Here is a 16,731-nt window from a genome sequence, read left to right on the forward strand (position 1 = left end):
CAGCCCTTCATGTTGGTCCTTTTTTATGACCCTATCCTTGTAAAAAGCTTTGTCTGGCTGACTCGTCGCACCTTGCAGGGACACTTTTGCTGGAAGAGGGTGCAAAATCCTGCCTACACTTTCCTCGGCTCCCCAGCCAGCAAAGGGACTTTTGAGATAGCGGTAACTGTGCTGTCAGAGAGTTTCCAAGACTTAGGGTACTTGGCAAGGACCCCTGAACAACTCTGAACTACCCATCTTTGTGAGCTCCCCAGTCACCAGCTTAGCTCTGATCCTGCTCTTCTGCAAAATCGGGGGGTTTGTCCTCTGCTAATAAAACCAAAGGCTGAGATCAGCCAGGCAAAGGGCGTATTTTCTCCAAAAGCAGTAGCAGCCCTGTTGCAAGAAGGAAATATGCTTCTTCCTTTTAAATACAGGAATATGGTTTCCTTGCAAGGGAAGGCTTCCTCATTTGTTCTGGAGTATGAGCTGTAATTTCATTATATATAGTATATAATAGCAGTATAAAACCAAGCCTGGCTCAGCATGGGAACCACATTATACAGGGTTTTTGCTCTCTCCAGCTGATGCTGTGTCTTACTGCCCCTCCTAAGTCTTTCCCTGTAACTTGCCCACATCCTGCATCAGTCAAAAATAGAGAGAAAAGCCACTTACGGGTGGACCGCGGGGCCCGATGATAGACATGCCTGCTTCTCCTGGAGCACCCTGCAGAGAGACAAGGGAGAGGAAAAGGGGTGAAAAAAGGAGGAGAGGAAAATACAAAGACAATTATATTCCCATTAAGACCGGGGTTAAATGAGGGTGCTCAAGGTGTGAGACCTTCAGGGCTTATGGGGCAGCTGCCGTTCTGGCCTCCCCCAGCTCTTGCCCCGCACTTTGGGAGAAGAGATGTTGTTTGGAGCTACTCCGACGTGCCAGAAAATGGAAGCTGCACAGCAAGGAAAACTATAAACACATAAAACTTTCTGGCAAAACAGAGGTTCTGCCCCATTACAAGTGTGAAAGATGGCCCCAAACCCTTGCTGTTTCCTTCCTGCAAGTCCAAGAGGACCGTGTCCTGCACAAGAAAGAAAAGAAGAAGGGGTGTGCTGGGCTCCAGGGAAATGGGAGCTGCGGGCAGCTCACTGGCTGCCTCCAGAAATGCCTCGCTTGTGTGCTTCTCAAACTCAGTTGGGACGTGGATGGAAACAGCAAAGTCCTTGCTGGAAAAGAAAACAGCTGCCTCTCCAGCTCCTAGCCACCCACGATGTGCAATGGGCAGGACCTGTCCCTGCCTTTGGAAAACATGGCATATTCCTGAGAGGCAGCTTCAGAAGCGCCCAGGGCTGGGGAGCCTTGGGATGGAGCATCTTATAAACCAAGCAGCCTGCGAGCAAACAGAGCTCACTGCAAAACAAAGCTGCGGCCTGCCAAGGACCTAGGATTCTCACGGAGGGCTTTGGGGAAGCATGGGCAATTAAGAGTGATTTTCCCCTTGTTTGTATTTATCTGCTGACCCTTCATGTTGAAAGCTTTGGCCAGAGAGAAATGCAAAGACACGCAGAGAAAAAGCAGGGTGGCTTCAGGCGGTGAAATCTTGGTCTGTTAGATAATGTTGGTTGGCTCCAACGAGCAAGCAGAAGCTTGAAAGCAAGGAAGGAGAATCTATCCTACCTTGCCCTTCCTCGGTGTTTATCTTTCTGTCTCCTATGAATAGGAGCAAATGGGCCTGGTGCCCTGCACGATGATCCCCCTATCAGGTGAATATCCATCCCTTCCTAGTTTCTACACGTTGTTACTCAGTTATTCACACCCCCCTCTACCCCACTGTTCTTGTGGGTAGGAGGTACTCACAGCTCTGGGGGAAATACACTAATGCTGAAGCGTCAAACGCTTCAAAACATGGGGGCCAGCAGTAGGATGCTTTGCAAACCACCGCTTCTTTGCAAGGACAAAACAGTTTGGGAGATGGGCTCCCACAGACTTCAATGATACCATCAGTTTTCCTTAGGAGGAAGAGGTCCCACCACATCAGAAATAGGAGCATGCCGCACCATTTTCTTCCTTGCTACGGCTTGCACCAGGGAGCAGGCTAACCTGGGAGGCAGAGGGGAGCTACAGGCAAATTAGGGCAAGCGGAGCTGCCAACGGGAAGAAACTCAATGGTTAAAACCCAGGAAGCCTCGAGGGGAGCCCTGCGTGTGCCTACTGGCTCTTATGCTGTTAGTAAATTGTCATAAACAAGAAACGCAGCATCTTCAGAGGCTGACTGGCCTGGAAGGAATTTGGGAGATAAACTCCCACCGCCGGGTAAGAGAGGGGGCAGCCTGGCGGGGTGAAAGCCCAAAGCTGGCTGCAGCAGCCATGGCTGTGAGCACCAGGGGACTTGGGCTGGCCCTAGAGGGGGGCAGTCGGGGACGCTGTGGGCTGCAAGGAGCCGACTCACCTTCTCTCCAGGTTGCCCTTTTAGTCCCTGGGTCAGTGGCACCCGTCGCAGCCACATGCAAGAGGGTGCAGGGGAAGAGAGAGAAAGAGACACAAACACAGGCGTCAGCGGCAAGGGCACGCTCCCCCACCCTAAACCCCTGGCTATGGGGCTGGGATGAGCAGGGTGGCCTCAGCTCCTGCCCCAGCCCTTTTCCCTATCCTCACCTTGGGGTGCCTGAGCGAAGAGCAGCTCCAAAATACAGCGCTCAGCCAGGCAGGGGATGCCCCTGCCTTGTTCAGGTCGGGGTTATTTGGAAAGGGCAGCTGCCGGTGGCAGGCAGGGGTGCGTGTTAGCAAGCCCACGGTTAGGAAGCCCAGCCAGTGTATGAGGTGGCAGCAGGAGGCACCCAACCAGGGGTGATGCCAAACCAGAGGAGGGTCTGAGCAACACGGCAGAGAGGATGGGAAGACCCCCCTGGCACATATGTGGTTTGCAAGGCTGGCCACCCTGCTGTGACCAGGAGATCCCCTCAGGTGTGGGGCTCAGGGAGGGTGGCTTTTCTCAGACTGACACCCACCAAGAGTCATCCTGAAAGCCCCCCACCAAATCCTGAGGGTTGGAAGAGGGTGGGGAGGATAAGGCACATGCAAGAGGTTTTGACTTACCGGCCGCCCAGGGATTCCCATCGCACCTTTGTCTCCCTGGCAATTAAGGCAAAATCAGAGGCAATTGGAAACTGGCCAAAAGCAAGGCTATAAAACAGCACAAATGAGCTGCGCCACAGACGCAGCTTCGTGCTGTGGTGCTCGTGTCCAGGGATTTTGAGAGAGGGAGAGAGCAAGTTAGAGAGAGAGGAAAGTGTATTTGCATGTGCCCAAACCTGTCTTTAAGAACATGGATAAGCCACCAGTTTGCTTGGGCATATGGCAAGCCAGCACATCTCACAACAGAAATGACATATGGCGGTCTAGGCAGCAGCAGAAGGGTGAGAGTTTTCAGCTTAACGAAGTAGAATCCCAATTTCCAACACTTCATAAAATCCGGGTCCTGGGAACTGGCTTCCTGCAGTAGCCAACTGTCACATTTTTCTCTTTCTTTACTAAAGTCATCTGGGTGTTAGCTATTTATTTATAGAGTTATCACTTTAAAACAGGATTCTCTTAGGCTTGAAAATACAGTCCTGTCCAGAAGCAAGAGAAAAATGTGGGAAAACAAGCTGACACAGGAAAAAGCACGTCTGGAAGAAGACATATGAGCAGCTGCGTTCAGTGTCCTCTACCCCTCCGAGATACTTCCCAGCGCATTGTCAGAGCGTGAGCGATCCTAACAGCGGTTTGGGGAATGGCTTTGGGTCAGGCGACACTGAACAGAGCCTCATAAACACATGAGCACAAGACCAGTGGCAATTTGCTTCAGCCACTTACCTACAAGGCAGTTTTCTGCCTCTTACAGTTAAATTTAACTATGCAATTAAAAAAGAAAAAAAAAAAAAAAAGAAAATCAACCACCTCTGCATTCCTGGTCACTGAAACTGAAGGCTGTGCAGATTTGGAAGAAAGCAGCTGATTACTGAAAGGATCTTGATGATTATGGCTTCAGCGGTCATGTAGCTTTTGCTCTATATTTTGCAAAAATTACATGATAATCATCTCTCGTTTCTGTTTCCAGCAACGTTTGGGATTTCCATACGTAAGACAGAGTGTCCCTGCCTGTGGCTGCAGACACGAACCTGGCTTTCTGGTTTTTGCAGCTGGAGACACCGGCCCCATCGGTGCCACCTCTTTGTGCCTTCCGCCGTGTTCAGTCCCAAAGTGCATTGATGTAGTCCCAAATCTCTGGAAGGGCAATGCACTTCACTTTGTTTTGCGAGGTATACACAGAGGCTCCTTTGGCCACGCATCCCATACTCAGACTGGGATCAAACCACTACCTGGTGAAAATTTAGCCACTTCCCCCTGCAGAGCTGTGGGGCTGTTTGGTATTGGGGGCATTCCTTTCAATGCAGTGCAGATTTAGATAAATTGAAACGCAATATATGCTTTGCATCCCTTGCAGATGGATGAAACACTAAACAGCTGCTTGATTTTAAATTTTGTAGTTGATAGATTATGGGAAACTGCTTTCCTTTAGGGTTTTAGGTGGATTCTCTGTCCCTCTAATATTTCCTTATCTCTGTGTGCCGGCAGCGAGCAAAAGTCCCGGTGTCAGCATCTTGCCCTGGGATTACTTTGTGGCTGCTGGAGAATATAATGCTGAGTTTTCCTGTTCTTTTAGTCCCTTAAATGCTGCTTTCCTCCGGAGCTGCGCTCAGGCCGATCTCCCTCATGGCTTGAGGTAAAAGTTCGTTTTATTTCTCTTCACTCTGCTGTGGCTGTGCCCGAGCAGGAAAAGCCCAAGGTCGGGGCTGAACCGTGTCTGGTCTCCAGCGAGTACCTGGTGTCGGAGCGGTACATGACGGCACTGTGTCTGGTATGTGGCTGCGCAGCGTTACAGCCCTCCAAGCAATAATAGCGAAGGGGGAGCTCCCGGTAGGACAGCAAATAAATGCCAGATGTTTATAAGGAAAGGTTGTCTGTGACAGGGAGCCAGGAAAGAGCACTTGCGGGTGGATGATACCATGTAGGTTGGTTACAAAGTCATGCGAAGCTGCCTGCAGCTCTCACGTGAGAGCTAGAGGAGCACGAAAGGCAACAAGCAGCCTCTGTCCTGGGTCAGGGGGAAAGCCGGCAGCACAGTTTGCATTTCACTCATTAGGAAACTGCCTGTTGCGGCTGTTGCAGTCTCCGGGTGAGCAGCAGCTCGGGGAGCAGGGACCCATCACCAGGAAAGCATGCAGCTGTAACCCCAAAACCCACGCTCCTTCCTCACTCGTGACTATCTCAGACGTAGATACTGCTATTACGGACTTTTGCATTTGTCCCAGAGTGACTTAGGCTTTTTGAAACCTGCTGCAATTAGCAAGCCCCATCAGCAAGAATACTGCATGCCGCACCTCTTCAACCAGACCCTCAAGCTGACAAAGGCATCTTCAAAAGTAGTGTGTTTCCCACATGCAAGAGGATTCACAAAGATTATGTTACCCTTAAGCTTGGTCCTACAAAGCTCCCGTGGTCCCTACTCTGTACGAGCCGTGTCCTGTTTGCAATATGCTGTTCTTCCACATCAGGTTTGCTATGCGAGATTGCTACCTTCCCCCAGCTTACAAACCCTGGAGGCCTACTGATGCCAGTAGTGCCAGACAGAGAGCACGAGGGAATGAAAAAGAAAGAATGAATTATTTACCTGGAGCCCTGGTCTTCCTGTAGGGCCCTGAAACAAAATACATAGAAAAGACGAAAATTAGCTTCAAGCTCTGAAGGGAGGGCTTGATAAAGAGATGGAATCACATGTAAGGGTTTAGGAAACAGAATGGTTAAAAATCTCTCCACAGCTCCTTGACCATCAGCTATGATTGCTTCAGTTTCCTACTCTTCTGTTTGTGAAGTTTTCTCTCCTTTCAGCATGGCTCTACCCACAGCTCTCCGCACAGGCTCTGAAGGTATCTGCAAGTCCATGGAGAACGAGCTAATTGCAGGGCTCTGACTTTCTTCCTTAGTTTCCATCTGCTAAATATTATTTTTTCATGTATGGAATTGCTGCAGTTGCCACAGAAATGTTGCATGTTCAGAAATGGGAGAGAAAACGTCCGTGAGAGGATCTTTTCCTTCGGATGTGGTCCAGACGGCGAAAGAGTCCGGGAACCTCAGGACTATTGCACGATTTCATCATTTCCTTCCTTCCTTTGCCCCTTTTAGTCCCAATCTCACCAAATTTCTTACATGACTGCAGGTTCCCCTTGCCTTCACCATAGGCTCAGTTGACTTCAAGAATAACGGTGGGAGCATCCGTTGGGCAAGAGGAGAGTGTGAAGGCCCCTTTTGCTGCTGGGATGTTGCTCATCCATTTCCCTGGCTTTTCCCCTGTTTGTCCTAGACTACAAAGCTGGGCTCAGTGAGTTTCTAGCGAGTATTTCTGCCCATCCCCACACTCAAGCCGACACCGGCAGCAGGGTCACCCGACATATCGTGTTTTGCAAGCTGGGGAAAAAAAAAAACTGGAGAGAGATGTGGGGTCATCAGCGCTTTGGGCTTGCTACCCAGAACGATGGGTATGACAACCAGCCAGGCAGGAGCCCAGGGCTGTTGCTCATAAACTTGAGTTTCCGCACGGCTTCCACACGAGAAATATGGGGGGGGGGGAAACATTTCCTATGGTGACATGGAGGACTGTGCTTGACTCTTCAGTGGTGAACTTTTGCTCACGGTGACAGAGCCGGTCTCGCTGATCAGAAAGCCCAGAGGTCCTGAATGAGACAAGGGTGCTGTTAGCCCAAGACAAATTCCGCTTTGGCTAAGAACACTCGGTCTGCCCGACTTCCTCTTGTTATTTCCATTGGCCGTAGCATTCCTCACAGCCTCTCCTGAAAGTCTGTGTGTGGAGACAGATTCAGGGGTCACAATAAGCTGGGATACGGTAGCATATATTGTCAGCACTTCTCTGGTGGTCCCATGTGTTTCTGCCAGGCTTCAATCTTTCATTACGATATTAAGTTTCTAACCCTTATTGCTGCAGAGGAAGCCTGGAGCATGTGTCTTCCTCACCCTGCAAAGGCACAGACTGCTCTCCGGGAGACATCTGCGTTGACCTATTGATCTCACTCCAATTTCTCGCAGAGGTTAATAGAAATGCCAACACCACCAGCAATTCTGTGCCTGCCCCATCCCTTTAGCACCGACATACGCCTGCCCAGGGTGGAGTGGCAGGGACAGCCCTGGATGGAATCTGCTTGCCGCCCCCTCTGGAGCAGTGCTTTCCTCCCCGTAACCCAAATCTAGCACTGAAATACATCCACTTCAGCCGCCAGTCCTGAAAGTCCTTGGGATAAGCAATCGTTGAAGCTTTGCGTGGATCAGGGCTTCCAGCTGTAAAACACTTTCAGACCTTTTGGCCTGGAAGGTGCAACTTTTTGGAAGACTGTTGTCATTAAATCGGGCTCTGCTCGTATATCTGCGGGAGTTCAGCCTGTAGCATTTCGACTGGATGAAAGGGGAAGATAGGTTATGCAGCAACTACTTCTCCTCAGAACGTCATCTGCAAACCGTTTAAGACATTTTTGCGTGAACAGACAAAAGATGACTACCGTATGTTTAACTTCTCACGTTCCTTCACAGAAACCCAGTACAGTTACTCTATTGTACACGAATATAAACCATTTCCTCTGGAAGGACCGTGCTAGAGACAATATAGCGTTTCTTTATAATCCTGAGAGATGTTGATACATGGCCTCATTCCTTGCATTGCTGCTTCTGGTTCACTGTGGGTCTCTTAATAGCTGTAAGAAAACTTCTGCAATAACCTAGCTATTTTCCTGAAGCCTAAATCGTCTGCGCTGAGGTTTTGCATTAGCTAACATTTGAAAAGGAAGCTGTCAACGCAATTTTTCCTCTGAAATTGATAGTTCTGCAGCTATACTTGAAGGCCCAACAGTTCAGCAAGCCCGGATGAGTAGCAGGCAACAAGTCCCTGCAGCTCAGCTCCCGCCATGTGTTTGCGATCTATCTTTCCCTTTTTCACAAGCACGTCTCGTTCAGCGTGTGGCATCCAATGCACACGAAGCGCGTACAGCCCATGCCTCCGGGGTATGTGGGGCCAACTGGTAACAGCCAGATATCTGTGCCCTTCACGTTTGCCATGTCCCCATCCCTCCGCTCCCTCTGTCTCACTCTCGGAAGCTGCGATGCAGCCGAGAGCAATCCCACCCCAATAGCCGCCCCCTCTGGAGCAGTGCTTTCCTCCCCGTAACCCAAATCTAGCACTGAAATACATCCACTTCAGCCGCCAGTCCTGAAAGTCCTTGGGATAAGCAATCGTTGAAGCTTTGCGTGGATCAGGGCTTCCAGCTGTAAAACACTTTCAGACCTTTTGGCCTGGAAGGTGCAACTTTTTGGAAGACTGTTGTCATTAAATCGGGCTCTGCTCGTATATCTGCGGGAGTTCAGCCTGTAGCATTTCGACTGGATGAAAGGGGAAGATAGGTTATGCAGCAACTACTTCTCCTCAGAACGTCATCTGCAAACCGTTTAAGACATTTTTGCGTGAACAGACAAAAGATGACTACCGTATGTTTAACTTCTCACGTTCCTTCACAGAAACCCAGTACAGTTACTCTATTGTACACGAATATAAACCATTTCCTCTGGAAGGACCGTGCTAGAGACAATATAGCGTTTCTTTATAATCCTGAGAGATGTTGATACATGGCCTCATTCCTTGCATTGCTGCTTCTGGTTCACTGTGGGTCTCTTAATAGCTGTAAGAAAACTTCTGCAATAACCTAGCTATTTTCCTGAAGCCTAAATCGTCTGCGCTGAGGTTTTGCATTAGCTAACATTTGAAAAGGAAGCTGTCAACGCAATTTTTCCTCTGAAATTGATAGTTCTGCAGCTATACTTGAAGGCCCAACAGTTCAGCAAGCCCGGATGAGTAGCAGGCAACAAGTCCCTGCAGCTCAGCTCCCGCCATGTGTTTGCGATCTATCTTTCCCTTTTTCACAAGCACGTCTCGTTCAGCGTGTGGCATCCAATGCACACGAAGCGCGTACAGCCCATGCCTCCGGGGTATGTGGGGCCAACTGGTAACAGCCAGATATCTGTGCCCTTCACGTTTGCCATGTCCCCATCCCTCCGCTCCCTCTGTCTCACTCTCGGAAGCTGCGATGCAGCCGAGAGCAATCCCACCCCAATATGGGTCCTGAGCACCCGCAGTACTTGCTGTTTGGGAGATGCCAGGACTGCAAAGGCGGCTACCGCACCAGACACTACAGACGGGAGACTTTGCTACTTCATGCCCCGTGAACTCTGTGTCAACAGCTTTTAAAACCACAGAGGCTTGGTACTTACAGGTGGACCTGAAAGAGAGAAGAAAAATAAAAAATAAAAAATAATTAATTTTTTAATGCAATAAGCCCTAACAAGAAGGACTAGATAAACACGCTGTACCATCTTTGGGGGTTGATCCTGATGCTGCTCTCATTTGCTGATGCACTTTCACCATCTCCCTGCTTTTTAATTAAGATATCCCCACAATTAGCAGCACCACTTACAGTCACCACAAGCATAGGGCAGCTTCAGAAAGCCCTGCGTTGGGAAGGCCGCGTCAGTCAGGCTCTCAACACCGTTACGCTAATTTTTGGTCCTTTGGCACACAGGGGTCCCCTCCCTGAGTGTGACACCGCAGAGCAGGGGGGTCTCGTTACTTGTGTGACTCCCCCTCACATCCTGCAGGCTCCTCGGGGTTGAGAAAGTTAAATCTGGATCTGCCTACGCATTTTCCACCAGCATTGGTGATCTTGCAAAGGTGTGAAAAGGATAATGAGGGAACTACAGCTATTAAACACATCAGGTACCTCTTCTCCCCAGTACAAGCCAATTCTACCCTTTGCTTCTGCCTCTGTTCCCATAGGAGCCAATCTGCCCTCTTGGAAGAAGTTCTTTTATTTTGGAAAGCCTTTTGGAAGTTGCCACTGTGCTGCAGCACTGCATCTTCCTTGCACAGATCCGTTGTACAGTATATATCAGGCCTTAAACAGCACATTTCTTTCATCAGTTCCCAGAAAATTCCTCAAAATCCTGACAGATACTGTGTGTATGGAAAGAAACCCCTGGACTCACTATTTTGTGGTTTCCTCTCTGTGGGGGAAGCGAGACACACCATACAACTGTCAGGGGTTTCTACATTTTCCATACTTTATAGACACTCTGTTTTCTTCTTTTTTTTTTTTGTCTTTACGTAAAGTGCCAAGAAGTAAGACTAAGCAGTATAGCAGGCGAGCTGACAGATAACAGGCAGCAACCTCTTCTTTGCACGGGAGGCGGATGTCACGGTGAGCACCTGCAGAATACGTCGTCATCCGGAAAATGCCCCTGGCTGAAAGTCCATAAAAGAAACTGTAGACTTTGGATGAACATTTTCCGCATTGGAAACTTCTCACTTAGCGTGACTCCTTCATACCGGGGACTACAGCAAATGGTTTGGCTATCAAGCTTTGGTGACCTAAAATTGCACTGTTAAATGCCACTCTTAGACTTTTGCTCAGCTTTCATCATGGTGGATCAAAAGAGGTTACCTCTAAAGGGTACCTTTTGGTTAAAACAAAAAAAATAATAAAGTTTAGCACCTTCATGGTGACCGACAGAGATAAGGTCAACATTCCCAGCCAGAAGGCTCAACAACTCCACACAAATTCAGGACAGGAACTCAGGGACGACCCAGATTTGGTTGGTCTGGCAACCGCCCACCACCAGCGTTGGCGCTGAGGTTGCTATCCTACCTGGTATGACAAGTCTAAATAACAAAAGGGTTTCTGATCAGAGAGTTCATTTTCGAGGGCAAGGTCAGAAATGAATCCTAATTTATGCCAGACTAGGAGGGGAAAAAAAAAAAAAAAAATGTTTTCTGAGTCTGGCTTGGATGACAATAAAGTTCTGTCAGGGAACTGTTTTGGAGAGATTTTGTTTCAGCGTGAGCACCCTGTCACAAGGTCAATGCTTATAGCTTGCCAATACACGGACTTTATTTCCATTAGCAACACTGTAGACCCTTAATAACCCGCCTACCCGTCTGCACAGGTTTGGGGCGCTCGTGGGTTGCATGAACCAAACCGTTTAGCTACCATTGAAAGAAAAAATGTAAAGGCAAGCAAATCCTGAGCCATCCCGGCCCTTCCAGACCAAACGCAACCAGACAGCAGCACAGCCTGTAATGGTATTGCAATACTGCTGAGAGAAAACACAAGCTTTTGTTTGCTCCAGAAGCTATGTCCGCAGAGCAGAGTAAATCAGCGATGCTGGCAGCTCTGGGCCCATCAGGCCACGCACCCCCCACAGATCAAAGGCAGGAGGCATACTGGAGGCCCATCTTCGTTATATGCCCTCTATAAAATTAATGGTTATGGGAAGGGGGGGCTGCACGGTCTTGTGTAAACACACCGCAGGGACACAGTCTTGGCTGCAATAAGTCAATCAGCAGAGACCATCCAGGGACTGGGCTTCAAATACCAGGACCATCCGCCTGACCCAGGAGAAACAAAACCCTCGGATATAGTCACTCCTAAAAGCAACATCTTCTTGCATGGGCTGGAGGAGGAGGGAAGATGTCCCGAGGACAGCAGGGAGGGAGGAGGTGCTGCTGGATAAGCTGTTGCAAAGCACCGGGGATTTTACAAAGTGAAATAATGCCTCAGCAAAGTGGATTTGTCATGTTCTGTCACGGTGATTAACGAGAAGGCTGAGGAGAGCTTCTAAAGAGGCTCAGTCTTTAATATAACACGAAGTAATTTAACGCACATTAGAAGAAAGCGCGGGCAAAGGAGGGAGGGGATCCTCGCGCCTCTGCTCTCAACAACTCCGACCACCGGTGGCTGGGCTGAGCCAGCCTCTCCCGGGCAGCAGCGGCGGCGCTGCGTGCACTGCACCAGGCTTGCCCCTGGCCAGGGGTCTGGCAGAGCTGCCCTGGACTGGTCACGGATGCTGGCCACCCTGTAAGCCAAGAGAGCTCGTCTGGGGTGAGACGGAGGCGGTGCTGCTTAGAAGATGAGCTAGATCCCCCTTTCCATGAACAGCCAGCAGAGAAGGGACAGCGAGTCAACACAGCAGGGATCAAAGCAATCGTGAACATTTCTAAGCCCGTTTCATAGCTAAGCCCAGCCAGCAGACAGACCCAGAGCTCCCAGACAACCAAATTCCTCAGCCTCGTGCAGAACAGGGAGCCCACATTTGTAGTTGGCACCTTCAGAACCTGTGTGTTTTGAACCCGATCTTGCTGGGACCAGAGCGGCGTCGGTGCTGGCATGCGGGCTGCAGCACGACTGTCCGCCCACGACAGGCAGCTCAGTAAACATCTCTCCATGCCGGCATCTCACTGAAAGGCACTGGAGGGCTGTAAGCGACTGAGATCGCTGTTTATCCAGCTGTGGGGCTTGTTGAGCAGCGGGGGACGGAGGAGGGGACGGAGCAAACGTGTCAGGAGTGGACGAGTGGGAGGAAGCAGCGGCCTCCTGCAAGGAGAAGACCTCCAGAGCACCTTTGAAAATGAACATTGAGAAAACAAAGAATTCTTGTGGGGGTACCCGGGGTCCCTCCAAACATATGGCCTCTGGAAATTAGCACCATCTGCACTGTCCCTTCTCAGCTGCTCTGGCTTTTATGCAGATAGAAACCTCCCTTAAAGAAGCTCTGCCTTTCCTGTAGCCCAAGTGAGCATCCATGGTCTGCAGACAGGATGAGTCCCCCCTATTGCACATATAGAGGGGGCACACCTGTGATGAGCGGCCGGGCCACGCCACAGAGCCCTCTGCTCACTTGCCCTTCCCCGTAGCCCATTCAACCAGTTACTATCAAAAAAGAACTGCAATGACCCCTTTTCCCTCACTCACACAAAGAGATGAAAAGCCACCCTCCACGCTGTAACCTCTTTGGGCTCAGAAGAGGGGATGCTTAGTTTTGTAAGTGGGTTATATTTATCCTAATCTGGAAAGTCCCATGTCCCAGAATATCAGATCTTAAGAGCTGGACAGTATCAGAGCGGGTCAGAGTACTGATGGCAGAGACATCCTCCAGCTTCGGAGACAGCAACCCTCCCTGGACTGATAGGATCACTGAAAGGATCCCATCCATTTAAGGGCATTTCCTGACATCTGGAAAAGTGTCCGTCCTCAGAAGGCTCTCAAATGCTATTGCTTCATTTTATTTTTTCTCTAACTCCTCGGATTCAGGCAGTCCGGTGTCTGCAATGTGGGTGTCTTCCAGCCTGCTCCAAGAGCTCACATACGAGAGATTTTTTTTTCTGCTCTATAGCATACAAAAGACGGGGAGGGACAGAGAGGGAACATAAAGACATTATTGTGCTTCCTTGGATCATCCTCACCACACACTCCTGCAGAAGGGGAGATGTAAACATGTAATCCATCCCTGTGAGGAAATCCAGCCATTTCACAGACCCAGAAGGCAGCCTTAGCGAGTTAGAGAGATACAGTTACTTCCTGACATTCAGGACTACGTTAATTGATAACAAGATAGCTGTGGTCAGGCAATTAGTTATGAAATGCTGATTAAAATGTCAGCAGCCCGAGCACGACCTTACCCGGGGTGGCAGGGATCCCCTTGTTCAGCGCAGCATGACCCTGTTTCGGAGCAGGCAGACCCCAGTTGGGTGCATGGAGCCCAGATGGTGGGTTTGGCCTTTTTTTAAAGACTGGCTGTGCTGCAGTTTTCACAAAACAGCTCCAGGGCACTCCTAGTCTTTTAGAGACATCTTCCCTACCTCCATCAGGGGACAAATGATAGGAGGGGAGGCGGAGGGAGCATTAACTCAGAGAGCCACAAACGAAAAAGCAAAAATGCCACGTGCCTTGCCATGATGCACTATTATTAGTTGCAGGGGAAATTAAAGACAACAGAAATCTGCAAAATAATAAGAAAAATTTTAAACTACAGTGATTACCCAAAGCACACCCTCCAGAAATTTTGCTTCAGTTGTTGTCAGCAATAGCCGACAATCTGAGTGTGTGACTCCCTCCAGAGAGCACGAACCTCTTGGAAAAGCCAGGCCCCTCCATCCCCAAAGCATCCCCCTCTTGGCTACACCCTTGCAGAGCAGCAAGGGGTTCTTCAAAGGATCGCAGAAATGTTGGACAGCGAAAAGGCTATCAAGATTTCACTGCCAAAAAATGTGACCAACGCTAAGCTGAGGCACCAGGTTATGCCAGTCACTCAAGCTCGCCTCCGAAATCAAACCCATGACATCACTGAGACTCGGCAGTTAATATCAGCAGCTGTTGAGGATCAAAGTCACTGCTCAGGCACTCTGAGCATCTCGGCACACCACCACCACCACCAGTCCCTGCCAAGGAGAAGGCCTCAAGCACAGCACTGAGAGGAGAAGTCCATGGGAAGCCATGCCCAACATGAACAATGAGGTAGAGCCTCATAGAAAAATTAACACGATTAAGCAGCACCCTCAGAAATAAAAGTGAGGGACTGATAATGGAGCTAAGCCACAGATTCTAACTGAATCTCCAAGAATCCTCTTGCTTCAAGAAACATCTATAAGGACAACAGAGCCGGAAGAATCCAATGAGGAAAATCTGGGCCATTGGCATAGCCGCAGCGAGCCTGTTAGGCAGATTAAAGGGCTCTAAGACGAGGGTTCAACAACAGATGAACAGAAATATTCTGACAAGCATTTGGGAGAGTCCACTGTGAAAACAAAGGGCAGGAAAGGGCCAAGAGCAGATGGTCCACACGGTGCTGGCTGCACCCGGGATGAACACGGCACCTCCGGCACTGCCGGGGGAGAGACAGTGGGATGGCCGACACAGGGCAGAACAATGCTCGTTTCGGGCAGGCATCCATGGGTCAGCAAGCTCTTTCCAAGCAGCAAACAATCGCGTTTGTCCCTGCCATGCTGAAGCACTTAGCACCACAGAAAGCAGAGAAAACAGGGCTGGGAAGGGCCCCTGGGGTCAGCTCGCCCAGTGGGTTTTCACGCTTTGGATCTGGAGGCCCCCTCGGGGTTTTCCAGTAGCGGTGCGGACCCCTGGATGGTAAATTGAAACCGAATGGTGGCAGGCTCACTCCGCCCCGCCACCTTCTGCCAAAGAGCCAGGATGCCCCTGGGCTCACACAAACCACCAGCCGAAAACCGCTGCTCTTGACTATCCCCTTTCTCTTCCCCTTCTGCCGCCCCTGAGCAAACCAAACAGAGATTAAAGGATTCCTGGGGAATGAGAGGGACACGAAATCGAGGAGGGAACATCTTCAAAGCAAGCAAAGGAAAGAAGGCCTTACCTAGCCCATTTGGGCAAATATTTCTCTAACCTGTTGCTGTCCTCTGGGGATGGAGACACCGCACTCTTCCCTAGTGATCCGGTCCAGGCGATACCCATACCCTGACTCATTTATTATCTTTCTTAGAGTCTACCCAACATTTCCAGTGTTGTTTAAGTCAGTCAATGATCTCTGATGCACAGCAAACTTAAAGAACAGCTTTTTTTATTTCTCTCCTTTTTGCGGTTACCTTTTATGTGCTTGACCTCTGCTGTCCTGTTCCCCACAGTCTTCTCTTGTCTTTAGACTAAACAAAACCTAATTCTTCCAGTCTCTCCACAGTGGCCGTGTTCTTTGGTCCTCTGGTCGTTCTCATTGCTCCCCCTCAGCAGCCCGTTCGCCTCTTGAAGTGCAGTTCTCAAATAGCAACCTGCTCACCGGCTCGCTGCATGAGTCAATGGCAGACAACCCGGTGAAGGCAGAAGACATGGTGTCTATTTACCTTATCCACAGGGTCTTAATCACAGAGGGAAACTGAGTTCCTCCCTGTCACCACCTCTGCCGTGCCCTTGTCTTCTGAAATGTCACTTGTCCTCCATGAGCTCTCAAAGGCTCAGAGATTTCTTGCAGCATTCCTCTAAGAAGCTGGTGTCCTCACTGTCTGGTGTGACCAGCTCTCACGCTCCAGTGAGGAGGAAGGTCTCCTTCTTTCTCATGATTAACAACTTCAGCATTTTCTTGGTGTCCTTGATAGTCTCACCTCACCCTACACTTCCAGGTTTTCATCTTGCGTACCCACTGATTTTAAATCCTTCCAGATTTACTTCTCTTCTGTCTTGAATTTCAGCTTGCCGAGGAGTTTATTATTTTCTTTAGTCGACCCCTTCCTGTAACTCCTTTACACTGGGACAGTTTCAGCTCATGCCTTTAACACAGTTGCCCTGCCAGACTGCTGAGTCTCCTCAGCTTCTTCCCCCCACTCTTCTTCTCCAGGGGCACTACCCCACTAACTCTTCAGCTCCTTCTGTGTTTCTGGAGTCCACCTCAAACACCTGGACATTTGCACAAGCACCTCGCAACTCTTAATCTGAAGACACACACGCCAATGCAACAAGCTACCACTCCAATAAAACCCTACTCTTGGCAGAGCAGATGTTAGATAGTCTCTCTGCAGCTCCCTACATCCTCGAACTCATCCTATTCCATGCCAGGAATATGAAAGGTGGTGTCTGAAAGCTCTGGAGATCCAAATGGGTATGAAAACTGCAGCTGGTTATTCAGAAGTCTGACATTCCTCCAGTGAGGAGTTGACCACTTCTTCAGCACTTGGCCAGGCCCTATACAAGTCCTATTCCTCGGAGAGCTGCAGAATTAGGGATGAACCACATGGAAGAACTGGCCAAAGTAAATCATGGCTGGGTAAAGCAAAAAAAAAAATGCATGGCACTTTTACTTCCTGCT

The 16,731-nt window shown here is 49.6% G+C and overlaps 1 protein-coding gene across 1 annotated transcript in view; it reads right to left on the reverse strand.

The window, feature by feature from the left end:
• COL13A1 (collagen type XIII alpha 1 chain) overlaps positions 1–16,731 on the reverse strand; it is an 84,016-nt gene that overhangs the window by 47,456 nt on the left and 19,829 nt on the right. Inside the window, exons 3-7 of the mRNA XM_035892549.1 lie at positions 9,346–9,353; positions 5,690–5,716; positions 3,073–3,108; positions 2,426–2,452; positions 655–705 (exon numbers count right to left, since the gene is read on the reverse strand). Coding sequence (XP_035748442.1) covers positions 655–705; positions 2,426–2,452; positions 3,073–3,108; positions 5,690–5,716; positions 9,346–9,353 — 149 coding nt within the window. The remainder of the gene's footprint in view (positions 1–654; positions 706–2,425; positions 2,453–3,072; positions 3,109–5,689; positions 5,717–9,345; positions 9,354–16,731) is intronic.

Source organism: Egretta garzetta, unplaced genomic scaffold (genome assembly GCF_000687185.1).
Source record: "Egretta garzetta isolate BGI_Z169 unplaced genomic scaffold, ASM68718v1 scaffold204, whole genome shotgun sequence".
Lineage (NCBI taxonomy): Eukaryota > Metazoa > Chordata > Aves > Pelecaniformes > Ardeidae > Egretta > Egretta garzetta.